Source organism: Oncorhynchus masou, chromosome 1, assembly GCF_036934945.1.
Source record: "Oncorhynchus masou masou isolate Uvic2021 chromosome 1, UVic_Omas_1.1, whole genome shotgun sequence".
Lineage (NCBI taxonomy): Eukaryota > Metazoa > Chordata > Actinopteri > Salmoniformes > Salmonidae > Oncorhynchus > Oncorhynchus masou.
Window position 1 is genome coordinate 58,250,255 of NC_088212.1, and position 26,352 is coordinate 58,276,606.

The window sequence follows — 26,352 nt, forward strand, 5'->3', positions numbered from 1 at the left end:
ACTTACAGATCATTTTCCAACAATGCAGAGTTAAAAGTAGGAGGAATAAATAACATTATGAGTAGGCGTAAAAATAATATGTCTTTAAACAGGGAGAAAGAGTACAGAGTTGATGTGCAGTAATACAAGGTAATTGAGGTAGCAATGTACATATGGCATGGGTAAAGTGACTAGGCAACAGGATAGATAATAGACACAGTAGCAGCAGCGTACTGTGTGTGTGTGTGTGTGTGTGTGTGTGTGTGTGTGTGTGTGTGTGTGTGTGTGTGTGTGTGTGTGTGTGTGTGTGTGTGTGTGTGTGTGTGTGTGTGTGTGTGTGTGTGTGTGTGTGTGTGTGTGTGTGTGTGTGTGTGTGTGTGTGAGTGAACGTATATGCAGTGTGTGTGTGTTGGGGTGTCAGTCTAAGTACAGGTATGTGTGAGTGTGCAAGTAGAGTCCAGTGTTTTCATAGAGTCAATGCGAGAGAGTTAGTGCAAAAAAGGGACAATGCAGTGATGTATTGGGCTGTACTCACCACCTTCTGCGGCGCCTAGTGGTCGGGTGCCTTGTAGTTGCTGTACCAAACAGTGATGCAACCAGTCAAGATGCTTTCAATGGTGCAGCTGTAGACTTTTTTTAAGGATCTGAGGGCCCATGTCAAATCTTTACAGCCTCTTGAGGGGGAAGAGGCACAGTCATGCCTACTTCACAACTGTGTGGGTGTGTGTGGACCATGTTAGTTCCTTAGTGATGTGGACACAGAGGAACTTGAAGCTCTCAACCTGCTACACTACAGCCCCATCGAACGTTTATCTCAGTCACTACCCGTACAGTAGGTGGCGGTAATACACCTCATCGATTGTAGTCTGCCGATTAACCTCAAAGAAGAAGTAGAAGAACTACCAACACGAAGACAAGAGGAAAGATGGCGTCGCTGAATGACAGATCAGTTTGGGATGAGGTGGAGGTTTGTTCCTTGAATTAACAGATTTGAATGTGTTCATCAATTTATTTTGATTACAACATCTTTTATTTGAATATGATCGTAATTATGAAGTTAACATGTATCCAATAAACGAAAGAGCTTATACTGATGTCAGCTAGCATAGCTACAAGCTAACGTTAGCTAGCCTGTTAAATTGATGGGACAGTGACACAGGACATTTTCAAATTTTCTGTAACGTTAGCTTGGTCACATAAAACAAATGTTATTCTTGGTATTTAGCCTGTTAACATAGTTAACACCTTTCTGGTCACTTAAAAACGTTGTTGGCTAGTAACGAACGTTACACACACTGAGACTCGTAAATATATCTGCAAGTTGTTAGCTAACGTTAGCCTGGCTATTTTGCTTGTCTTATTAGCCGCCAGCTTGTTCGCTTATAGCCAGGAGTCAGGATTACTGTATTTCGTTAACGATAGTAGCTAAATAGCTACGTTGTATCATAACATTACAATTTTGTTTGTCAACAATAGGATGGGATCGGCGAAGAAGTCCTCAAAATGTCCACCGAAGAGATCGTTCAGCGGACACGTCTTCTGGACAGTGAAATAAAGGTAGATAGCGAACTAGTTATTTTTGCTGCTATTGGTGTATCAGATGGCCCTCACTATTCTCAAATTTTTTCAGCTTCTTATCTGTTATGTCTCCACCATATACTTGACCCTTCCAATTTTTAAATGATGATATGAAAATTCTGAATAAGTTGCCTAGGTCTATACATTCAATTGGACTCTTATGTTGTAGATCATGAAGAGTGAGGTATTGAGGGTAACGCATGAGCTGCAGGCCATGAAGGACAAAATCAAAGAAAACACAGAGAAGATCAAAGTGAACAAGACCCTGCCGTACCTGGTCTCCAATGTCATCGAGGTAGGAGCATGAAGAAATGTGTACACTTTCGTCTCAGTGCCAAATTGTTTTATTGTATTGAACAGTTTAGTATCAAAAGCGCAATTCTTGTGAAGCTCACCTTTGTGATGGGTGTAGAGCTAATTGTCTGTTTATGACCATACAACAGTGTCTGGATCATCACAGGTTAGGTTTGAGATGTCTTAAAACTGTCTTGCAGCTTCTGGATGTGGACCCAAATGACCAGGAGGAGGATGGAGCAAACATTGATCTAGATTCCCAGAGGAAGGGCAAATGCGCTGTCATCAAAACATCTACAAGACAGGTAAGTAACAACTAGGAATATGTCCAATCCAGTGTTTTCTGCAGCAGCCATTTAGCTGTGGCGGTGTGCACCAACAAAATTATTGCCGCCACACCAACAAAATATGGAACATTAAAAAATATTTATTCCAAGGAGCACTTTGAAGATGCTGGAACAGTACACATTTACTTTTCCTCTGCAAACAAACACGTAATGAATAGAAATGTCTGACAACCCCATAATAGAATAGTTTATCCATTTACCTAGTTGGCTTGTTTTTTGTTCTATGCGAGATTAATAATCCTTTTGAGGTGCATTCAAATTACGAGTGCCATAGGGAGGGGGAATTCCCAAAATTGAATATAGGCTGTGAAAATAGGCTTTATTTAGTAGGCTAATAAAACTTTTACCAGCCACACCAGTTTATAGTTTATATGGCCTGCGTATGTGTAGCCTAGTGGTTAGAGCATTGCACTAGTAACCGAAAGGTTGCAAGTTCAAATCCCCGAGCTGACAAGGTACAAAATCTGTCGTTCTGCCCCTGAACAGGCAGTTAACCCACTGTTCCTAGGCCGTCATTGAAAATAAGAATTTGTTAACTGACTTGCCTAGTAAAATAAAGGTAAAATAAATATGGTATAATGAACTAATGCCTGAATTAATGTAATAATGAACTGAATTATCTAAACCAATAGGCCTACCTGCTTACAGGCTGTTTATCCATCTACTGTGTTGTCCTTCCAAACTGGGGATTTCACTCGTGCAGCCCCATTTCCACTATATTTTTGTAGTCTGTTCCCTTATCATAACTGTTATTTTTATTTCTCCGCTTAGGCCTACGTTAGCCATTTTCGCGTGAGCTAGGCTATCCAGGGAAAGTAAACTTAGCAAAGTTTTGTATTATCACACGGAGAGAGGGAACGTTTTAGCACCACACAAATAAGGGACAGTTCCCGGCTCCACACTCAATGCATGGCTGGTAGCCTTATGACTGGCTTTCCCGCTCACAGAATGGAATTCGCAACACAATAAACTCCTGGGTTTTTAAAATGTGTATTATCTTGATTTAAAATGTTTCCGACCATCATTTAATTGTTCTGAACTGTGAGCCGACCCATGGGGTTGAAAGAATGTGGGTATCCGACCTGATGCTCGACTACTAATGATTAGCCCAATCGGGTAAATGCAGATAGGAAACCCCATTCTTCAGCCTATTTATTTATAGCCACTATGCTGCATCAGTTGGGCTACAGGTGATAATATATCAAAATAATTCTAATTTTACCAATATGTTATTTTTTTTGTCATTTCTGGGGGTTTAAATTATATTTTAGATGGTGTCATCATAATTTTATTTTCATTCCTTTTGGACTAAAATGTATATTTTTAATGTCACCAGAACAAAATAAAAGAAATCAGCCCCTCTGTGACATTTTACCCACACCGCAACCAATTCTCCCAGAGGAAACACTGGTCTGATCTCCTCCCAAGTTCAACTGCATTTTGATCAATACTTTTCCTGTGTCATTCTTAGTAAATTAAAACAGTTATTAATAGGAGTTATTCAGCAGTTGTAGTTGACAGCGGTTGCCCCTTTTGTGCTCTTGCAGACATACTTCCTCCCGGTCATTGGCTTGGTGGATGCAGAGAAGCTGAAGCCGGGAGACCTCGTGGTAAACCCCTTATGTTCACTTGAGTGTCCTTGAATAGCAGCTCCCTCTGCTCAACAAGCTATGGATTTATTTTTTGTTTGTGCTTGAGTGTCACTTTTTCTCTTTCCCTGTGGTGATGACCAGGGTGTAAACAAGGACTCATACTTGATCCTGGAAACCCTGCCCACAGAGTATGACTCCAGAGTCAAAGCCATGGAGGTGGACGAGCGCCCCACTGAACAGTACAGTGACATTGGTGGATTAGACAAACAGATCCAGGAGGTCCGATATTATCATTTGTATCTTATCTCTTTAGACACTCGTATGTGAATGTAATTGCAGTTTTAACAACATGTGATGCTATTCTTTTGACTTTCAGCTGGTGGAAGCAATTGTTCTGCCCATGAACCACAAGGAGAAGTTTGAGAACCTGGGTATTCAGCCACCTAAGGGGGTTTTGATGTATGGCCCCCCAGGCACAGGGAAAACCCTACTGGCTAGGGCCTGTGCTGCCCAGACCAAGGTAAAACAAAACATTGACCTTATGGCTTGTATTTTAGCAAGGGGTTATTTGTTTGTGCAGGAGTGTCAACTCCTTTTCTGTTTTGGGTAAAATTGTGTAGACAGGCAGAGTTTTATTTATTTATCTTTCATCCTACTACAGGCCACATTTCTCAAGCTGGCTGGCCCACAGCTGGTCCAGATGTTCATTGGTGATGGTGCCAAGCTTGTCCGAGACGCCTTTGCCCTGGCCAAGGAGAAGGCCCCCTCTATCATCTTCATAGATGAGCTGGACGCCATTGGAACCAAACGGTGAGTGGTGCAGTTAAACTGTATGAGTCCTACACACTGTAAACCAGCTATCGATGAGAAGTTTCACAGTTGCTTTCTATAGCTGTTTTAATAGCATCGACATAAGCCTCTGATCCCTTTTGATTTCTCCAGGTTTGACAGTGAGAAAGCAGGTGACAGGGAGGTTCAGAGAACTATGCTTGAGCTCCTCAACCAGCTGGATGGGTTCCAGCCCAACATGCAAGTTAAGGTATTACTAATTTCTTCACTTCTTAGTGATCCCTTCCCGCTCGAATTCCGGTAACGTGATTGATTAGACAACATCCAGTGAAATTGCAGCACGCCAAATTCAAAAACAGAAATACTCATAAAAATTCACAAAACATACATGTGTAACACATCAAAATAAAGCTTAACTTCTTGTTCAGCCGCAGTGTCAGATTTCAAAAAAGCTTTATGGCGAAAGCAGACCATGCGATTATCTGAGGACAGCGCCCCGCATACAACACATGAAAACATATATAAACACACATATTTCAACCAGGCAGGTGCTACACAAAAGAACCCAGGGCCAACTGCACCAGCATATAGTCTCACAAGGGGTCTGAGGATCTCATCTCGGTACCTAATGGCAGTCAGGCTACCTCTGGCGAGCACATGGAGGGCTGTGCGGCCCCCCAAAGAAATGCCACCCCACACCATGACTGACCCACCGCCTAACTGGTCATGCTGGAGGATGTTGCAGGCAGCATAACGTTCTCCACGGTGTCTCCAGACTGTCACGTCTGTCACGTGCTCAGTGTGAACCTGCTTTCATCTGTGAAGAGCACAGGGCGTCAGTGGAGAATTTGCCAATCTTGGTGTTCTCTGGCAAATGCCAAACGTCCTGCATGGTGTTGGGCTGTGAGCACAACCCCCACCTGTGGACGTCGGGCCCTCATACCACCCTCACAGAGTCTGTTTCTGACCGTTTGAGCAGACACATGCACATTTGTGGCCTGGTGGAGGTCATTTTGCAGGGCTCTGGCAGTGCTCCTCCTTGCACAAAGGCGGAGGTAGCGGTCCTGCTGCTGGGTTGTTGCCCTCCTACGGCCTCCTCCACGTCTCCTGATGTACTGGCCTGTCTCCTGGTAGCGCCTCCATGCTCTGGACACTACTGACAGACACAGCAAACCTTCTTCCCACATCTCGCATTGATGTGCCATCCTGGATGAGCTGCACTACCTGAGCCACTTGTGTGGGTTGTAGACTCCGTCTCATGCTACCACTAGAGTGAAAACACCACCAGCATTCAAAATTGACCAAAACATCAGCCAGGAAGCATAGGAACTGAGAAGTGGTCTGTGGTCCCCACCTGCAGAGAACCACTCCTTTATTGGGGGTGTCTTGCTAAATGTCTATAATTTCCACCTGTTGTCTATTCCATTTGCACAACAGCATGTGAAATGTATTGTCAATCAGTGTTGCTTCCGAAGTGGACAGTTTGATTTCACAGAAGTGTGATTGACTTGGAGTTACATTGTGTTGTTTGTGTTCCCTTTATTTTTTTGAGCAGTGTGTGTGTGTGTGTGTATATATATCACACACACACACAGTGGACGCCTATATGCATGCAATGCCCTGATGCATTTGGAGCTCAAATCTCCAACAGCTAAACCCGTGAGGTAGACAATTGTTGTTTTAGGAAAAAATATTTTTTTAAATGCGTAACATCAAAACAAAATTAGTTTTAGAGTAATTTGTTATTGGAGGTTTATTAGGACACCTAACTAGATAATTTGGCCAATACCACTTGTTTATTGATGGCACTGGCAGCGACCAGTTGGAGGTTTCTTTCTCTTTCTACTCTCGGATCTGCACGGTCTCTCAGATCCAAACCAGCACTGGTTTGTTTGCCATGGTCCTTTTCGGAACAGGTCAGACTGTTCTCGGGTCCATTCGGAATAGTTCTCCGTTTAAAAACACATCGGGTCGGGTGGGAAAGCCACAGATCCGTTTCGGAATGGGTCCTGTTTTTTATACCAGTGAAGACCTACTTTAGACTGAGTTTCATAAGCTGTTCGATTGTGGGGTTTGAATAGTGAGAAGACACAGGGTACAAAGTCCAGTCTAGTTAATAAAGGGGCAGGAGCCTACATCGGGTGTATAATTTTCAATTACAGCGTTATTTAATCTGCAGTTTTTATTCTACCAATAATATTGACATGTTAATTATAATCAGATTATATTATCTTTTAGCTTCCAAAATGTGAGTACGTATATCTAGCTGTACGATAATGGAATGGCTGGTTCTGTTCTGCACTTTGTAAAAACAGAGTGCATTGAGTGGGACGACAAAATAGGTGAACTGGTAAAGTTGAGTCCTCGTTCAAAGGCAGTGTGAATACAAAGTTAATTTTAGAGGACTGAGATCTGTTATTTTAAACACCCTCAAATGTTTTATTTTCCCCCGGGGGATGAGACTTCTCATTGTTTGGATTTGAAAATCCAATAGTTGTAATGGAAGGGGGTGGCGACCAGGGGCTGTGTTTGATTGGTTAAAGCACAGCCCCCTTCGTTATCGACGTATCGTGCCGACAACGTCTTTCCAGACTGAGGTCAGGAGGACTTCGAGTTAGGTGTTAGCGTACAATACAGTAGTCTGGCTGACGCCTCGACTTTCTGATCCTCTTCTGCCAGGTTATCGCTGCCACTAACAGGGTGGATATCTTAGATCCCGCACTGCTGCGTTCTGGACGTCTGGACCGTAAGATTGAGTTCCCAATGCCCAATGAGGAAGCACGAGCCCGCATCATGCAGATTCACTCACGCAAGATGAACGTCAGGTTTGAACCAATCCGCTATGCTTCATCAGCCAAATTGATATGCATGTTATGATTTATAATTAAATAAACTCTGGTCTTCCCACAGCCCTGATGTCAACTACGAGGAGCTGGCCAGGTGCACTGATGATTTCAATGGCGCCCAGTGCAAAGCAGTGTGTGTGGAGGCGGTGAGTCATATTAACACACAAATTTGTGAAAGAACCAGCCCAATAACTAAAGTTACGTTGTTTCCTTTCCCCTGGTGAAACTGTTCAGTGATTTAATTTGCCCATTTTCTTTAAAAAGAAAGACCTAGGTGCATTTAAGAACAAACATGTATAACTTTCTTTCTCTTCCAGGGTATGATCGCCCTTCGCAGGGGGGCAACTGAGCTCAATCATGAGGACTACATGGAAGGCATCTTAGAAGTACAGGCCAAGAAAAAGGCCAACCTGCAGTACTACGCCTAAGGCCCTGGAGCTTCAGGGGAAGGGTGCCCTTGATACTCTCCAGATGTGTCCAAAACATGAACCAATCTCTGTACTGTTAGTGTGCAACATTGTCACTTCTCTCGTGTGAGACCTTTTTTGGCTTGTTTATGGTCCATGAAAGAATAAAGGCTTTACATTTGCCCTTTTCCATCCAGCCAAAGATCTCTCTGCATTATATTTCAGATGTTCCCATTTGGGGAAGTCAAAAAAAAAGCATCTTTATTTGGATCAGTCAATGAGTTAATACAAGCACCTGACTGCTTCGACAAGGCGATAGACATTTGCCAGCTCAGTGTGGCCCAAAGCTACCACACATCCCTTTGAAGTTGTTGCATGATCACGTAAATAACAAATCCCTTTGAATTAAACATTACATGCACATTTTCAATAAAACTTACATCTTAAACTCAAGGAGAGCCTCCATTCCAGATATACCGAGTATTCTGAAACGTATATATTGGCAATAGGTGACTTAAGATTCAGTCTCCCATCACAGAAAGAGGAACTGGGCACTATTGCAATCTTGTTTGTTCCTGGATTTAAGTGAAATGGCTCCATTTAATTAACCTGCAGTACAGTTTTAAAAATGTCTATTAAAAGGAAGCTCTTCACATTTCCAATCAAAGCAGTTTTATCTTTACTTGATGACAGGTAAAAAAAAAAAAAAAAAAAAAAGTATAGTAAACAAGTGCATACAAAGGATTAGATGCCAGCGATCCACCCCCATTCAGGCAATGTCAATTTATATAATTACAATTAGATTCTATGCAGGTAGTTCAAGACTTCAAAAAAATCTCTTCTGGTCGATTGCATACGTCTTCCCCACAGGCAGCTTCCGGAAAAATAAACTGTTGCCTCTGCTCATGTTTCCCTATAAATAGAGAGGGAATGCAAAGACGAAACAGGCACATATTATACAATTCACCAATTTAGAAACACTTAACCAAGGATCTTGTTCTTTGTGTAGCATTAACATTTTGAAAGCAGCAACCTACCTCTAGGCTCAGGTGCCTCCAGCAGTCCACCCAGGTTGGATATATAGAAGCATAGGGAGGGAGACCGCCAGCCAGCCTGTAAAAGACAGGAGTGCTTATGTGGAAAGCCAGCCTTAAACTTTTTTTTTAAAGGTCAATGGTCTTGAGCAAGAATTTTGCTAGGACTGTCAGGGTGGTCTCAGTGAGGGATCTATTTAGACAAGCCTAACAAGAGGGATATGTAACCTGAAAACTAGCTATCATTGGCAGAGGTTTAAAACTATGGATGGCCGATATGGCCTGAAAGTCATTGTTTCACGATTTATCAACAAACAAAAAGTTAAGCTTTGTTGTACAATTAAATCATACACTGCATTTCAAACAGTCAACAATAATTAAATGAATTCAGGGCTTGTGAAATTATACCTAGGCTAAATAAGCCTTCCATAACCATAGACCCACTAATAATATAATCTAGTTCAACCTTTAAAAAAAAAAAAATTATAATTACGCATCTGGTGTTCAACTGAGTATTAAAATGCCCTTTTTGTTCATTTAACCAGAACCACGCATAATGCACATTCACTAATGACTAACGTCTTGTAGCAAGCTTGCGAGACAATTAACACAGGTCTCAATTAGAAGTTGACTGATTAATTAGGGTCAATTTCAAGTTTGCATAACAATCGGTAATCGTCATTTTTGGACACCGATTATGGCCGATTACATTGCACACCACGAAGACTGCGTGGCAGGCTGACTACCTGTTATGCGAGTGGAGCTAAGGTGCTAGCTAGCATTAAACTTATCTTAATGTTATTACTAGTTTATCTAGCTTGTCCTGCGTTGCATATAATCAATGTGGTGCCTGTTAATTTATCATTGAATCACAGCCTACTTTGCCAAACGGGTGATTTAACAAGCACATTCGCGAAAAAAAAGCTGCTGTTGCACCAATGTGGACCTAACCATAAACATCAATGCCTTTCATAAAATCAATACACAAGTGTATATTTTTTAAATCTGCATATTTAGTCACCGCTTCCTGCTAACATGAATTTCTTTTAACTAGGCAAATTGTGTCACTTCTCTTGCATTCTGTGCAAGCAGAGTCAGGGTATATGCAGCAGTTTGGGCCGCCTGGCTCGTTACGAACTGTGTGAAGACCATTTCTTCCTAACAAAGACCGTAATTACTCAATTCTGCCAAAACAGGCTGAAATATCAGGTGTTCTGTTCTTACACTAAAATGACAATTTTTCACAGTATTTTTCCAACCTCAATGTGGCAAAATATATCAAACACTGGGCCTTTAAACCAGCAACGTTTTTGTTTAATACTGGTTAAGATCCAAATGTGTACCTGCACAGAACTAGTTCAGGAAAAACAATTAGGAAATAAAAGGCTTCCTCAAATGGCATGAAAATCAATGATGCAAACGCACGCATTGCAACTTGACATCTTTCAAAACGTTCTACATTTTGTAAATAAACTAAAACCAAAAAGATTAAAAACATCCAAACACAGCTACTTACCCGCAGTCATTGACAGCCATGAGGTTTGACACCAAAACAAAGGGGTATGTGAGCATACTGGCAAAGAACTGGAACACAAGAGGGTGAAATTACAGAACTAAAACAGTCCAACAAAATTGACAGAACATGAACAACCAAAGCAATACATTAACATTTTAGTCATTTAGCAGACGCTCTTATAAAGAACGACTTACAGTAGTGAGTGCATTTATTTTATTATGTACTGGTCCCCTGTGGGAAGTGAACTCACAACCCTGGCAATTGCCATGCTCCATTAAAACCTTTTAGGAATAGGGGGCAGCATTTTCACTCTGGATGAATTGCGTGCCCATAGTGAACTGCCTCCTACTCTGTCCCAGATGCTAATATATGCATATTATTATTACTATTGGATAGAAACTTCAGAGTGTTTTCTAAAACTGTTTGAATTATGTCTGTGAGTATAAAAGAATTCATAGGGCAGGCAAACTTCTAAACAGGAAGTGGAAATTCTGGGGCTGGTTGATTTTCAACTCATCGCCTATTCACATGGGGCGGCAGGGTAGCCTAGTGGTTAGAGCATTGGCCAAGTAACTGAAAGGTTGCAAGTTCAAATCCGAGCTGACAAGGTACAAATCTGTTGTTCTGCCCCTGAACAGGCAGTTAAGTTAACCCACTGTTCCTAGGCCGTCATTGAAAATAAGAATTTTTCTTAACTGACTTGCCTAGTTAAGTAAAAAATATATAAACATCCAAATACGCCTTCCACTAGATGTCAAGTCAGTAGAACGTGGAATGAAGCCTCTAGTGTGATTTGGGACTGGATGGCAGCTATTTGAGTCACTGGTCTGGCAGAATGCCAGTTCCTGGTTACGCGCAGTAGTCATTATATTGCCTTGCGTTCCATTACTCTGTAGACAAAACAAATGCTCCGGTTGGAACTTTATTGGATATATATATGATAACATCCTGAAGATTGATTCTCTACTTAGTTTGACCAGTTTACATGTGAACTAAACGTGCTAGCAAAAGTAGCTAATTGGACACTAGTAATGGACATTTTTGAAGATTAAACGATTTATTGCGGAACTAGGATTCCTTGCACTGCATTCTGGATGAAAGATCATCAAAGGGAATATTTATGATGTGATTTCGTATTTCTGTTGACTCCAACATGGCAGAGAAATACACTGCTCAAAAAAATAAAGGGAACACTTAAACAACACAATGTAACTCCAAGTCAATCACACCTCTGTGAAATCAAACTGTCCACTTAGGAAACACTGATTGACAATAAATTTCACATGCTGTTGTGCAAATGGAATAGACAACAGGTGGAAATAGGCATTTAGCAAGACACCCCCAATAAAGGAGTGGTTCTGCAGGTGGGGACCACAGACCACTTCTCAGTTCCTATGCTTCCTGGCTGATGTTTTGGTCACTTTTGAATGCTGCCGGTGTTTTCATTCGAGTGGTAGCATGAGACCGAGTCTCATGGTATGAGGGCCCAACATCCACAGGTGGGGGTTGTGCTCACAGCCCAACACCGTGCAGGACGTTTGGCATTTGCCAGAGAACACCAAGATTGGCAAATTCGCCACTGGCGCCCTGTGCTCTTCACAGATGAAAGCAGGTTCACACTGAGCACATGTGACAGGGTCTGGCGACGCCGTGGAGAACGTTCTGCTGCCTGAAACATCCTCCAGCATGACCGGTTTGGCGGTGGGTCAGTCATGGTGTGGGGTGGCATTTCTTTGGGGGGCTTCACAGCCCTCCATGTGCTCGCCAGAGGTAGCCTGACTGCCATTAGGTACCGAGATGAGATCCTCAGACCCCTTGTGAGACCATATGCTGGTGCGGTTGGCCCTGGGTTCCTCCTAATGCAAGACAATGCTAGACCTCATGTGGATGGAGTATGTCAGCAGTTCCTGCAAGAGGAAGGCATTGATGCTATGGACTGGCCCGCCCGTTCCCCAGGCCTGAATCCAATTGAGCACATCTGGGACATCATGTCTCGCTCCAGCCACCAACCAGACTGTCCAGGAGTTGGCAGATGCTTTAGTCCAGGTCTGGGAGGAGATCCCTCAGGAGACCATCCGCCACCTCATCAGGAGCATGCCCAGGTGTTGTAGGGAGGTCATACAGGCACATGGAGGCCACACACACTACTGAGCCTCATTTTGACTTGTTTTAAAGGACATTACATCAAAGTTGGAACAGCCTGTAGTGTGGTTTTCCACTTTAATTATGAGTGTGACTCCAAATCCAGACCTCCATGGGTTGATAAATTTGATTTCCATTGATAATATGTGATTTTGCTGTCAGCACATTCAACGATGTAAAGAAAAAAGTATTTAAGAATATTTCATTTATTCAGATCTAGGATGTGTTATTTTAGTGTTCACTTTTCTGTTATCTGACGTAGCTCTCTGTAATTACTCCGGATATTTTGAAGGCATTTCTGGACATGGTGCCAAAGTAAACCGAGATTTGTAGATATAAATATGCATATTATCCAACAAAACATTAATGTATTGTGTAACATGATGTCATATGAGTGTCATCTGATGAAGATTATCAAAGGTTAGTGATTCATTTTATCTCTAATTCTGCTTTTGTGACTATCTTTGGCTGGGAAAAAATGGCTGTGTTTTTTTGGATTTGGTGGTGATCTAACAAATATATGTTGTGTTTCGCTGTAAAGCAATTTTTTATTTTTTTAAAAATCGGACACGATGGGTAGATTATTAAGAAAAGGCTAAACTTGAGAGCAGGTGCATTATTTTCATTTTATTTGCGATTTTCAGAAATCGTTAACGTTGCGTTATGCTAATGAGCCTGAGGCTTTATTCAAGATACCGGATCCGGGGTGGGTAGTATCAAGAGGTTAACAAGATGTTTATCTTTAATTTTCTGGATTGGACTTGTTAATGTGTGAAAGTTAAATATTTCCAAAAATTTTTTTTGAATTTCCCGCGCTGACGTTTCAGCGGAATGTTGGGGGTTGGGGGGGGTTCCGTTAGCGGAACCTGTGTCCTAGACAGGTTCAGCCACACTGGACCCCAATAACAATCCCATCAACTGTTTATTATTTAAGACATGTTTTACACTTACCCCAGTCACAGCCTGAGAGCAGTTCTTTATTTCTCCTGTGTGACTCATCTTTGAGAAAAGGATAAAAAAAAAAAATATGTCACAATTCACATACCCATGCATTCTACACTGACATACAAATGCACTTCAGTACAGGGTATTTTTTTTTATGTGAGGGCCACATCTACTTTAAAGGCCCAATGCCGCCCAAAACATATACATAGAATACCAAACTATGAGCTTGGAATAATACTATGAAAATTATGATGCCCTTTTATTTTAGTGTAAGAGCAATTTGAAAAGGCCACCTGAAAGGTGTTTTGGTGGGATGGTGTTTTGGCCTGCCTGGTGACGTCACCAGGTGGTAAACTAGTTAGACCAATAACGAATTCCAAACCTTTCAGCCAATAACGGATAGTTTTCAGTTTGCCTCTCAGACTACTCCTAGACAGTCCTAGCAAATCTGTTGCTTGAGAAAATGCTCTTTGCTAAGAAGCTATTTGCTAAGAAGCTTAGGTACTTAATTGTTACCCAGAAGCGATTTGAGATGGAGATAAAGACGGCTGCATTGGACCTGTAAACAAGTGGCAAAATCCCAAATCCGTCTGACTTACTGAGTCATCAATGGCGTATGTGTTGATGAGGTGGGCAAGCATGTTGCAGATCCACAGAGAGAGCACGTCACCCAGCAAACGAGGAATAAGGCCCCTGCACGAGAGCACAGCTATTAGTCGGCGGTTAAGACGACAAGGAAAGAGAAGTTATGGCACAGACATCCAGAGGAAACGGCATTCAGAAAACTTTTGCAAGATTCTGGAGCAAGCATAAACCTACTTCTAAAAATAACTTCCAAAATATTGACTGAATTTACTGAGGTCAAATGTATTCTAGTAATTTAGCAAGTCAAGAGTAAAGTATGCCGATGAGACATTGGTCATGTAGCCAAAGGAAGATCATACTTACGCAAAGAATCCCAGAACTCCTTCATTCTTGTAGACAGTGACGATGGAATCAAACACTCCACTGCAAGACAACAAGAAACATTTGTAATATTCAGTATTACATGGCTATAAATCGTATAAACACATATTGAACTTAGGTTAAGAGAAACTCACCTGTACTTGGTTTCTCTACCGATAAACTGGACCATGCATCTCAAGGTGATCACTTTGGTACAAACAGAAAATAATCATTAAGAACCCAGTATCCATGCAGTAGTCATTATCCTATGAGAAAATGCATTTAGGGCAAAGGATAACAAGACAAAAAGTTGCCCGACACAAACAGTACAATTACCATGGAAGGGGTGCGTGACGATCGTGGCACAGGAGCGGGCTATCATCTCTTTGGTTGTCTGTGGTAAAAGAAAAACAGAAAGAATGGTGATGCAGAATTTAGGAAGAAATGAGAATCCAACTTGGACAGCTTAAGCTGGGGATAAATCCCCTTACACCAAGAACCATCTGCGCACCAGATATGAACGTACGGTGAAAAAAACACAGCCAAGCAATTAGACATGCTCAGATGATGTCCACGGCAATAAGCCACAACTTAATTTATAGATTACGGTCTGTTCAACCCATGTCTAACAGAACTCTGAAACAAATCTGAATATTTCGATTGGAACAAATTTGACACGCCCAAGATCAAAGGCAATAACATGCTAAAAAACAAAACATCTGTCAAACCATCTGCTTTACTGGATAAATTAATATATACCTCATTCACAACATGCTGTAAAGATCCCTCTTCAGCTTTCTGACTGGTTCCAGACACCTAAATAGGATTTTAAAAACTGACCATAAATATCTACAGCCTGCATTTAAAAATAAGTTTAATTTAATAAAATAAATAAGAGTCAATTATACAATTAACCCATAACCAGGCCAAAAATATTTACCTCATATTTGCCTGCATCCTGGCATCTCTGTAAAAGACAAGAGTGATTAGTTCAACAGGGATCCAGTTTCATAATGGTGTGTCGACACTTTGCCATCCAGAGCATGTATCAGTTCATGAATTTAGAAACAAATAGCATGTCAAACTCACCATCCTAAAACAGTGAAAGGCCAATCCAGCTCAAGTCAGAGTCAATTCCCAAGCCAGTATATAGCTTATTCTCTGACGAGCACTACTTTCCACACAGAATGTGATCACATTTAGGGATTGAGGCTAGACTATTGCTGAGGTCTGAAAACGTCAGATACCATTTATTTAGGAAGCTACATTAAGCCAGCGTGTTAGTTAGACCCACCTGCAAGACTCTGCTGTGTACGAGGGTGCCGATGGTCCCTGCACAGAGCCGGGGGGCTAGGCCATTAAAGAGACCTGCCTTGCCATCAATCTTTATGATGTGCTTCGCTAAAAGACAGAAATTACAGGATCAAAGAACAGACACATAGAAAATCAACACGTTCATTGGCCTGTCTGTACCATACAGTCTGACCAGTCTTATTTCCAGTTGCCTACTAGTTGGAGTTTAACATCAAGATAAGTTTAAATCAATCACTATTAGTGATGCGCAGGTTGACCGATATAATTATAATCTGCAGGGTGGGCTGGTTTAGGGTCATGAAATAGTCTGGATGAAGCCCAGGTTGAAATAAGACCAAACAATACTTAAAAATGATATAAAATGTATAACTCTTGAGCAATAATATCTAAAGGCAAAATATTTTTCCCCCTTTCATTATTTTAAGCTATCTGGCGTTAGCTTGTAAGCCAATAAGCTTTAGGGCCATAACTGTACACCCACCAAATAGCCGACACGCCAATAGTCAAATGCTTTTGCGAACGGGCAGAAAGAGTTAACGTGGATCCACGGAGGCAAAAAGGACAATGTCAGAGTTGAAAATGAAGAGAAGGGAGGGCCAGAAAAGTCAATGTTTGGGAAAGATTTGGTGAAGTGGTAAAAGAGGATGATATGTTGTGTGATATGACTGTGAGGTGTTATACTAAATTGGACAGTCAAGGCGGGGACTTCAAATAGACCTATTGCACGTCAAGGGAACTGTAGCCTACTGTTCTGATGGGTTAAATGAATACTGAAATATGGACACTGACTGTAGGTCTGTAACCTCTCACATAGCCATAATATTAACTCCTGCAGAATTAATCATTTCTTGCAGTAAAATAATACACTAAACGTAGGACACATTTTGACTCAGAAATTATTTCTTTCAGCATTTTGAGAGTATGCGAAAGCGCATTTAGATGCAGTCTGTAGAGATGCTATTGTTATCAGCGTCATAAAAGCTGATAGTATTTCAACCACATAAAATATGCATCCATGGGGCGGCATGTAGCCTAGCGGTTAGAATGTTGGTCCAGTAACCGAAAGGTTGCTCGATCAAATCCCAGAGCTGACAAGGAAGAAATCTGTCGTTCTGCCCCTTAACAAGGCAGTTAACCCACTGTTCCTAGGCCGTCATTGTAAATAAGAATTTGTTCTTAACGGACTTGCATAGTTAAATAAAGTTTCAATAAAATAAAAATACGAAATCTTATTAGAAACAAGAGTGATTATTCAGAGCTTTCTATTTCTTTACAACCGGTCAAACAAATGGAATTGGAAATTTTACTACATGTTTCCTCTTTGTTTGTTATTTATTGCATTTTCTTCCTAGTCCCTAAATGTCTGCTCCACAAAAGAATCAGGGATGACAGAAAAATTTAGATGTCAACCAGATTGCATTCTAACGATTTATGACGTTCTGGTGAGCAAGGGCTTATTTAGTCTTCTAGGACAATATAAGTGACAGAAGATAAGCTGCATGCATCTTAATTATAAGCACCAACATCTTAAAATCAGGCAAAATAAATCCTGCACCCCATGTCAAAAAATAGTTTGCCGTCTGACTGTAGTCTACAGTGCATTTTATATATTATGCTTGAGCCGAAGGTGTGTTCGTTTGGGGACTCTGTATGGAGGTTGACACGCAATTGTGGAGCCTCCGCAGGCATGCAGAGGCAAAATTGAGATTTGTACCAAATGTTGTAACAACGCGGAGGGCTCTGTATCGCTCTGGATTGACATGACTGGTTGACGGTAGGTGGGGGTGAAACAGAAACTCACTTCCTTGCGCTGCTCCATGACGTGCAAGTAGTACACTACATGACCAAAAGTACGTAGACACCTGCTCGTCCAACATCTCATTGCACTATTATGTGCATTAATATGGAGTTAGTCGCCCCTTTTCTGCTATAACAGCCTCCACTCTTCTGGGTAGACTTTCCACCAGATCTTGGAGCATTGCAGCAATTAGGCCTGGCTCGCAGTCAGCTTTCCAATTCATCCCAAAGGTGTTTGATGGGGTTGAGGTCAGGGCTCTGTGCACTCCAGACAAGCTCTTCCACAACTATCTCAACAAATCATTTCTGTAGGGAGCTCACTTTGTGCATGGGGGCATTGTCATGCTGAAACAGGAAAGGGCAACCGCCAAACTGTTGCCATAAAGTTAGAAGCACCAATTCATCTAAAATGTCATTGTATGCTGTAGTGTTAAGACATCCCTTCACTGGAAGGAACTAAGGGGCCGAGCCTAAACGATGAAACACAGGACCAGACTATCATTCCTCTAACAAACTTTACAATTGGCACTATGCAGGCAGCCTTCTCCTGGCATTCGCTAAACCCAGATTTGTCCGTCGGACTGCCAGATGGTGAAGTGTGATTCATCACTCCAGAGAACGCGTTTCCACTGCTCTGCTCCAGAGTCCAATGGTGGCGAGGTTACAACACTCCAGCAGACGCATGGTGATCTTAGGCATGTGAGCGTTTGCTCGGCCATGGCAACCCATTTCATGAAGCTCCCGACAAATAGTTCTGACGTTGCTTCCAGATGCAGTTTGAAACTCTGTAGTGAGTGTTGCAACCCGAGGAAAGACGATTTGTACGCTCTTCAGCACTAGGGTGGACCCATTCTGTGAGTTTGTGTGGCCTAACACTTCGCAGCTGAGCCGTTGTTGCAACCTAGAAGTTTCCACTTCACTATAACAGCACCTACAGTTGACCGGGGCAGCTCTAGTAGGGCAGAAATTTGACTAACTGAATTGTTGGAAAGGTGGCATCCTATGACAGTATCATGTTGAAAGTCACTGAGCTCTTTAGTAGGGCCATTCTACTGCCAATGTTTGTCTATGGAGATTGCATGACTGTGTGCTCGATTTTATATACTTGTCAGCAACGGGTGTGGCTGAAATAGCCGAATCCACTCATTCGAAGGGGTGTCCACATACTTTTGTTATTTATAGTGTATGAATGCCCCGACTTCTTTAGAAGCAGTATCCCCGTAAATGTTGCATGGCCAATGCAGACATTGGATTGACCATGCAGTGCATTTTAGGGCCGGTTGGGGGCCTCAACCCATATGGTTGGGCGGATGGGTTATTAGCAACTGCAGGCGGGTATGGGAGAACAAACAGCTGACCCAAACACCACTAAATCACTAGTACCATCAAGGAACAAGGACTGATTGCACCAGTCGAGCGTAATCTTAAATGAATGGTCTTAAAATGTTAGTTCGGCATAGCTGCGTCTGACTTCGGGATCAGAATTTACACCTGCTGCGCTAAACAAAAATAAGACTAGTCGTAGCTAAGCCAGGCATAAGCATTGCACATTCATGAGATTTGATGATTGATAATGATGGTTGCTGGGCAGTGCCCTTTGCTTGGCTGTTATCATCCTCATGGCATGTTCCATCACGTTTTCTTAACCACAACTGGAAGGATCAATCGATAATTACCACGGAAATGAATATCACTGAATGATGAAAACACTGGAATAAAGTAGACTAATGCCATTAATTTGCTCTTCACTCAAGTAGTAGCCGAGGCTATATCCCAACTAAAAGCCCTGGGCAGAATCACATTGATTATCATCTAACTGAATCTCAGTCTGTATATTTTGTTATTTGAACTCTGGCTGGCAAATAAGTGGAGGTAGCAGCTCATCTATTAGTTTGCTAATATCCGCTCAGACACATTTAACATGCTATAATGTGGCATAAATCAAGTGTATTATCAGAGTTTCTAAACGCAGAGGCTCATCATTGCGAGACTTCTGGGAACGTTTGCGGAACAGACCGGGCCAGTGTTCAGCGATTGAAAGGTGAGAGAAGTGAAAAATTCTTCCTTAGTAGTAAAATTTCCTCAATCTAAAAGACAACCTAGATTCCAGAAAATGTCTTAGGTAGTTGAACATGTTAATACTTCAACCTTGTGAAAGTGACAAACTGACATGTTATCATTTGTCAAAAACAACTTCATATCGAAGGACAGCCTTTGATAAGACGGCTTACACATGCACATTTCAGGTCGGGACGACCTTTAGACCTGATTACGTGTTTCTATGCATAAGCTTAGCTAGCCAACGTCGCCTACAAGTGTGGTCAAGGATTTCTAATGGAGAAGCCGTTTTAGCCTAGGGCTGGGCGGTATACCATGTTTTACGATATACCGGTATTGATGCATGGTTTGGGTTTTACTTTACCTTCTAAGAGTATTTGTATGTTTGGTTTGTTAAAATGTGATACGCTGTCTGTAACGTCCATTTTTATAGCTTACTTCGCTACCCTCTCGCTCTATACCTCCTTTCCACACAGACCTAGCCCCGACCGCTGTCATCAAGGAGCACATTTGGTGTTCCTCTACCATGACACTTGTGTTCAGTCTTTGCATGGTCAATGCAGCACATGAAACAATGTTGTTCTTAATATAAATTCCCTAGCGTTATATACAGTGGGGCAAAAAAGTATTTAGTCAGCCACCAATTGTGCAAGTTCTCCCACTTAAAAAGATGAGGCCTGTAATTTATATCATAGGTACACTTCAACTATGACAGACAAAATGAAAAATCCAGAAATCACATTGTAGGATTTTTAATGAATTTATTTGCAAATTATGGTGGAAAATAAGTTTTTGGTCAATAACAAAAGTTTCTCAATACTTTGTTATATTCCCTTTGTTGGCAATGACAGAGATCAAACGTTTTCTGTAAGTCTTCACAAGGTTTTCACACACTGTTGGTATTTTGGCCCATTCCTCCATGCAGAGCTCCTCTAGAGCAGTGATGTTTTGGGGATGTTGCTGGGCAACACGGACTTTCAACTCCCTCCAAAGATTTTCTATGAGGTTGAGATCTGGAGACTGGCTAGGCCACTCCAGGACCTTGAAATGCTTCTTACGAAGCCCCTCTTCGTTGCCCGGGCGGTGTGTTTGGGATCATTGTCATGCTGAAAGACCCAGCCACGTTTCATCTTCAATGCCCTTTCTGATGGAAGGAGGTTTTCACTCAATCTCACGATACATGGTCCCATTCATTCTTTCCTTTACACGGATCAGTCGCCCTGGTCCCTTTGCAGAAAAACAGCCCCAAAGCATGATGTTTCCACCCCCATGCTTCACAGTAGGTATGGTGTTCTTTGGATGCAACTCAGCATTCTTTGTCCTCCAAACACGACGAGTTGAGTTTTTACCAAAAAGTTATATTTTGGTTTCATCTGACCATATGACATTCTCCCAATATTCTTCTGGATCATCCAAATGCATTCCTCATGACGCTGGTTGAGAGAATGCCAAGAGTGTGCCAAGCTGTCATCAAGGCAAAGTGTGGCTACTTTGAAGAAAATAAAATTTGTTGGTTATTACATAATTCCATGTGTTATTTCATACTTTTGATTTCTTCACTATTATTCTACAATGTTGAAAGTAGTATAAATAAAGAAAAACCCTTGAATGAGTAGCTGTGTCCAAACTTTTGACTGGTACTGTACATCTGCATGTTTTTTGTGAAGCAGTAGCTTCTAAATCAAAGAGGAATACGCAAAGCAACAATATGTTTGCAAAATTAATTAGTTAAGCGAAAACATTCAATCTAGCCAGAGATTAGTGTCCCCTAGGAAACACTTGTCAACACGTCTGTTCCTTTAGTACTTATTTTTAAATGTAACCTTCATTTAACTAGGTATGTCAGTTATGAACAAATTCTTATTTACAGTGACGGCCTACCAAAAGGCAAACGGCCTCCTGCGGGGACGGGGGCTAGGATTAAAAATAAATATAGGACAAAACACACATCGACAAGAGAGACAACACTACATAAAGAGAGACCTAAGACAACATAGCAAGGCAGCAACAACATGGTAGCAGCACAAAACTGGGTACAAACATTGGGAACAGACAACAGCACAAAGGGCAAGAAGGTAGAGACAACAATACATCACACAAAGCAGCCACAACTGTCAGTAAGTATCCATGATTTAGTCTTTGAACGAAGAGATAAAACTGAGATGAAACTGTCCGGTTTGAGTGTTTGTACCCTGTATTTGTTGTTATATCAAACACCGTATTCAAAGCATTCACAATTATATTCTAAGTATAGAATTGTAATAGGCATTCAATTTCCATAACTGTTTTACTCTAAATCACAAGTCAAATCGTAATTGCAACATTTGGATAAAAATAAGGCCTAAATTGTTTGCACATATAGTGCAGCCCTATGTGGCACTGTGGAAATGATCTCAAATGAGTGCAGGAAATGCAGAACCTCTACGTGATCGGTGTCCCTCCACCGGGCTAACGTAGTTGAGCTAACGTAGGCTCATGCGATTAGCAAGAGGTTGTAAGTAACAAGAACGTTTCCCAGGACATAGACATATCTGATATGGGCAGAAAGCTTAAATTATTGTTGACTTAACTGCACTGTCCAATTTACAGTAGCTCTTACAGTGAAATACCATGCTATTGTTTGAGGAGAGTGCACAGTTATGAACTTGAAAATGTTTTAATAAACCAATTAGGCACATTTGGTAGTATTGATATAACATGTATTATTATTTTTTACCCCCTTTTCTCCCCAATTTCGTGGTATCCAATTGTTAGTAGTTACTATCTTGTCTCATCGCTACAACACCCGTACGGGCTCGGGAGAGACAAAGGTCAAAAGCCATGCGTCCTTCAATACACAACCCAACCAAGCCGCACAGCGCGCATCCAACCCGCACCAACATGTCAGAGGAAACACCGTGCACCTGGATAGTGTGCACTGCGCCCGCCACAGGAGTCGCTGGTGCGCGATGAGACAAGAATATCCCTACCGGCCAAACCCTCCCTAACCCGGACGACACTAGGCCAATTGTGCATCGCCCACAGACCTCTCGGTCACGGTCGGCTGCGAACCCAGGGTCTCTGGTGGCATAGCTAGCCCTGCAATGCAGGGCCCTAGACCACTGCGCCACCTGGGAGGCCCATTGATTCAATGAACCATTGTTATATCAGTCTAATACTTTTCACATTGACTACTGCCATCTAATGGACCAAATCTAAATTGCACCTAACCTGGAATATTATATTTTGGCTTTTCTCTTGCATTTCAAAGTCGCATGTTTTTTTCTTTGTATTATCTTTTACCAGGTCTAAAGTGTTATATTCTCCTACATTAATTTCACATTTCGACAAACTTCAAAGTGTTTCCTTTCAAATAGTATCTAGAAAATGCATATCCTTGCTTCAAGTCCTGGGCTACAGGCAGTAGCTACAGGCAGACTTCTTTATGTCATTTTACCCATTGTAATCAATTAGAATGTATGTGTTGCCACCGTAGGGTCGGTCACACACTACTCAAAGCCAATGTTGAACTTTTATTATTCAAACATTTAAATACCATTATATGATATTTTGGCCATATTGCCCAGCCCTATCTTAATACTGTACTGTCTTTGGTATTATTTTGCTATTGAATCGGGCATAGGCACCTCAAAAAGCGGTTGTGAAATATTAACACAAGACTCACATCCTATTGGGGGAAAAAAAGTATATTATTTTCTGTGCATATCATGAATTATAGTCGCAATTTAACACCCTACGCCTGCTCCCCTACTAGGCGTAGCTCATAGAAGGGCTTACGCCCAGGTGGGTAGCCAGTAGTTACGACCCACTTATAACTAACTGGTGCAACCAGCCCGATGCTAATTGAAAACTAGCTAGCCATTTTGCAAGTGGGTAGACTGGAATTTAGGCCTCACCATAGGCAAACAATCCAGGCAGCTGGTACACTTGTCTACCAAACAGGTTTCTTCCAAGGGAGGGAGGGAGAGGTTCATGGCCAACCTGAAAAGGAGTACATGAGCAATTGCCACTTATTAGGTAATGACATATATTGGAAGTGAACGCCAGTATAAGGCCAAGTGCTAGTCAGTTCTAGTTAGGGCTAGTACCATTTCATACGCTAGCTAGATTAACAATATGCAACATTTGTTTTACTTTCTTTGCAAACATTTGACACAGTACAATTGTAATCAATTTTAAGATAACAGCGTACACAGTTATGATCCAGCGAAATGCCCTGTCCTTTTATAACCTTAGCGAGCTAGTTCGCGTTACACGGGTAAGTGGGCCAAAGGGCGCCCATTGTGTCCTGAACGTTTAAAACGTGACTTAGCTAGTTACGTTAGCCAGTCGTTATTCTCATAGTATTTATAATGTCGCACAAATTAACATGATAGCTGGTTAAATAGGGGCATATCTAGTTTGGAACTGTTTATCAAATGTTGGTAAAAGGTATATTGTTTTGTTACATTTTAGCTAACCCAATTCTCCCAACCGGTTACTTTGATTCTCATAACCTGATGCTTAAAGTACATTTTGACGAAAGCTGTAAACCTTTTAGACATAACCGCGAGATATAAATAATTGTATAACAATGTAATTGTTTATCTGCGGCAAAATGTAGAAACCCACTTCCTTAGTCAGCTAACAAGCTAGCTTAGCTCTTCGACCTTTTCGTGACGACTAGCCCCTAGCTAATAATTTTAGCTAGTTATAGAAACACACTGATTGAAACGGTAAGTGAACTGCTGTTTATATATATATATATTTTACCGAGAGCTTGAATTTATCGGCTGTGAGGAGTATGGAAAGTTCAACACCGGAATGTAACGGGAGTTCTATTTAGCTAGCTAGTCGTTACGGCTGTTGTGGCAGCTAACTACAGTAGCCTGTCAGTTACAGAAACGGTCGCGGAGTAAAGATAGCTGGATCAAAACATTCTGGTCAGTTATGTTTGTTTAATCTCAATATATATCTTACCTGAACTAGAACTTTGATGTACATGAGGGGGTGGGAAAGGACCGTTAATCCAGACCCCAGAAGTACTTGGCCACACGTGTCCGCCATGTTGGAGCAAACTGACAGGATTCTTCTCCTCCCACCAGCTGGGAAGAGAAGGAAGCTTCAGTAGGTTAGCCACTCAACTCACGTGACACCGGAGAGACCGGACCGGACAGACCGCAGATTCTTCAGAAGACTGGCCAAGACTTCATAGGACCCGACTGTGCTAGAGTATAGACATTTGAAATAATTTGTTTTCATCCTCTGAAAGATTAGTGGTTATATCAATTTAGTGCATAAACATCAATTTTTAGTAGGCTTAGACACGTGCGGGAAGTGTTATGCTCTTAGCATCTTGAGGTGAAAAGACCATGAATATAAAAGTAAGCGCACCCACCGTCAGCCCTGCAGCAGCCAAGCCGACCTTCGACCAGACCAGAGTTGACCAGACGAGTTGCCCTTCGACCATTGACCAGCACTGAGCCACCCAACCAAACCAGCGTTGACCAGCCAACCAGACCAGTTGACTGACCAGCTGACCGTCAACCAGACCAGCTGACCGTCGACCAGACTAGCGTTGACCAGCGTTGACCTGACGACCAGACCAGCGCTGAGACACCTGACAAGACCAGCACTAGGCCACCCAACCAGACCGTTGAGCAGACCAGTGTTGACCAAACTAGCACTGAGCCACCCAACTAGACCAGTGTTGACCAGCCGACCACTGACCAGACCAGTTGACTGACCAGCTGACCGTCGACCTGACCAGCGTTGACCAGACCAGCGTTGACCTGTCGACCAGACCAGCACTGAGACATGTGAGGTTCTGTGTTATACACTATAGCCCTTACCATATCATATGTGATGGAATATTATTTGCTGTTGGCTTGTGTGGGTATATGTGTTATGCAACATAGCTGACTTGAGACATTGTTAACAGTTTCAGGGCCATGGGTCTTGCTCGTGATGGAAAAATACAGAATAACATGAAGACAGGAACTGTGCAATGAGTTGTGAGGGCACATTCAGAATGTAGTGTTGCGGGAACACACGGTCTTTTGTTAGATAACAGGAGCCAGGTGTGAGATAACTGTATTGAGTGTGTGAGCGCAAAGATATTCTACACAACTACAACGACTGACCGCTGAAGTGCCTAGGAGGCTGGGACCAGCCTGTGCGCCAACAATCAACGATAGGCTGGGTGAGTTTAATCCACGCCCAGTCTCTACTCTGACAGGCCGGCTCAGAAGCAGGAACTCCTGTCAGAGTATATTATAATATCTTTGTCAGGAACAAGTCAGTTCTCTGTTTGCCCTGAATAAAATGAGAAAAAAAAGAAGGAACCCACACACTGCTCTTGATAGTATCACTGCTCTTTAATAAGCCTTACGTATCGGCATCACGGCCTTCATCAGAGCTTTTGAGAGTTTTTTAAATTAGCACCGTTTTGTAGACCTTGCCCCACCCACATCTGTTCCACACATCGATGCGCAATAGGTTTCTAAGAAGATGCTATTCTCCACAATGTGTGGATGAAGCTCTTAATTTGGCATTGGGGAAAACACGAGATTAACTGCTACAAAAACTACCCACTAGAACTAAAGAACACTCTGTAATGTTCACAACCACATACACTTTGAACTTACAAAAAGTGGGAGATGCTGTCAAGAACCCCTGGCATGTTTTATCATCAGACCCAGCTTTGCCTGCTGAATTTAAGAATCCACCACTTATTGTGTATAGGAGAAGTCGCAATTTGCTCAAATTGGTTCTCATTAAGATATCTTTA

General features: G+C 41.9%; 2 protein-coding genes across 3 annotated transcripts; one reads left to right on the plus strand and one right to left on the minus strand.

Annotated features, from left to right (window-relative positions):
• The first annotated feature begins 837 nt into the window (after window positions 1-837).
• psmc3 (proteasome 26S subunit, ATPase 3) lies at window positions 838-8,028 on the plus strand. 2 transcript variants are annotated; one of them, XM_064975824.1, is made up of 12 exons: window positions 838-946; window positions 1,456-1,536; window positions 1,727-1,852; window positions 2,052-2,156; window positions 3,746-3,808; window positions 3,932-4,069; window positions 4,167-4,310; window positions 4,452-4,600; window positions 4,733-4,829; window positions 7,259-7,404; window positions 7,490-7,571; window positions 7,743-8,028. In XM_064975824.1, exons 1-12 carry the CDS (start codon window positions 905-907, stop codon window positions 7,851-7,853), a joined length of 1,284 nt encoding a protein of 427 aa, XP_064831896.1. In that variant the 5' UTR covers window positions 838-904; the 3' UTR covers window positions 7,854-8,028. The 2 variants fall into 2 exon arrangements, with proteins under 2 accessions (XP_064831896.1, XP_064831904.1); XM_064975832.1 differs by having other exon boundaries at window positions 841-940.
• Window positions 8,029-8,494: 466 nt separating this feature from the next.
• LOC135547132 (mitochondrial carrier homolog 2-like) lies at window positions 8,495-24,681 on the minus strand. Its single transcript, XM_064975844.1, has 13 exons — window positions 24,543-24,681; window positions 23,480-23,564; window positions 15,709-15,815; window positions 15,355-15,381; window positions 15,174-15,230; window positions 14,751-14,808; window positions 14,570-14,621; window positions 14,418-14,477; window positions 14,069-14,162; window positions 13,476-13,523; window positions 10,383-10,450; window positions 8,870-8,945; window positions 8,495-8,745 (listed from the first exon to the last, which is right to left on the minus strand). The coding sequence occupies exons 1-13, from the start codon at window positions 24,627-24,629 to the stop codon at window positions 8,659-8,661; spliced, it is 906 nt and encodes a 301-aa protein (XP_064831916.1). The 5' UTR covers window positions 24,630-24,681; the 3' UTR covers window positions 8,495-8,658.
• Between the last annotated feature and the right edge of the window lie 1,671 nt (window positions 24,682-26,352).

Excerpts from the sequence above, each read along its gene's own strand:
- psmc3 (XM_064975824.1), top strand. The coding sequence starts at position 905 with ATGGCGTCGCTGAATGACAGATCAGTTTGGGATGAGGTGGAG. Across the intron at positions 947-1,455 it reads CAGTTTGGGATGAGGTGGAG|GATGGGATCGGCGAAGAAGT; the intron begins GTTTGTTCCTTG and ends TGTCAACAATAG. Across the intron at positions 1,537-1,726 it reads TTCTGGACAGTGAAATAAAG|ATCATGAAGAGTGAGGTATT; the intron begins GTAGATAGCGAA and ends CTTATGTTGTAG.
- LOC135547132 (XM_064975844.1), bottom strand. The coding sequence starts at position 24,629 with ATGGCGGACACGTGTGGCCAAGTACTTCTGGGGTCTGGATTAACGGTC. Across the intron at positions 14,622-14,750 it reads CGTCACGCACCCCTTCCATG|TGATCACCTTGAGATGCATG; the intron begins GTAATTGTACTG and ends TTTGTACCAAAG. Across the intron at positions 8,946-10,382 it reads ATGGCTGTCAATGACTGCGG|GCTGGCTGGCGGTCTCCCTC; the intron begins GTAAGTAGCTGT and ends TGTCTTTTACAG.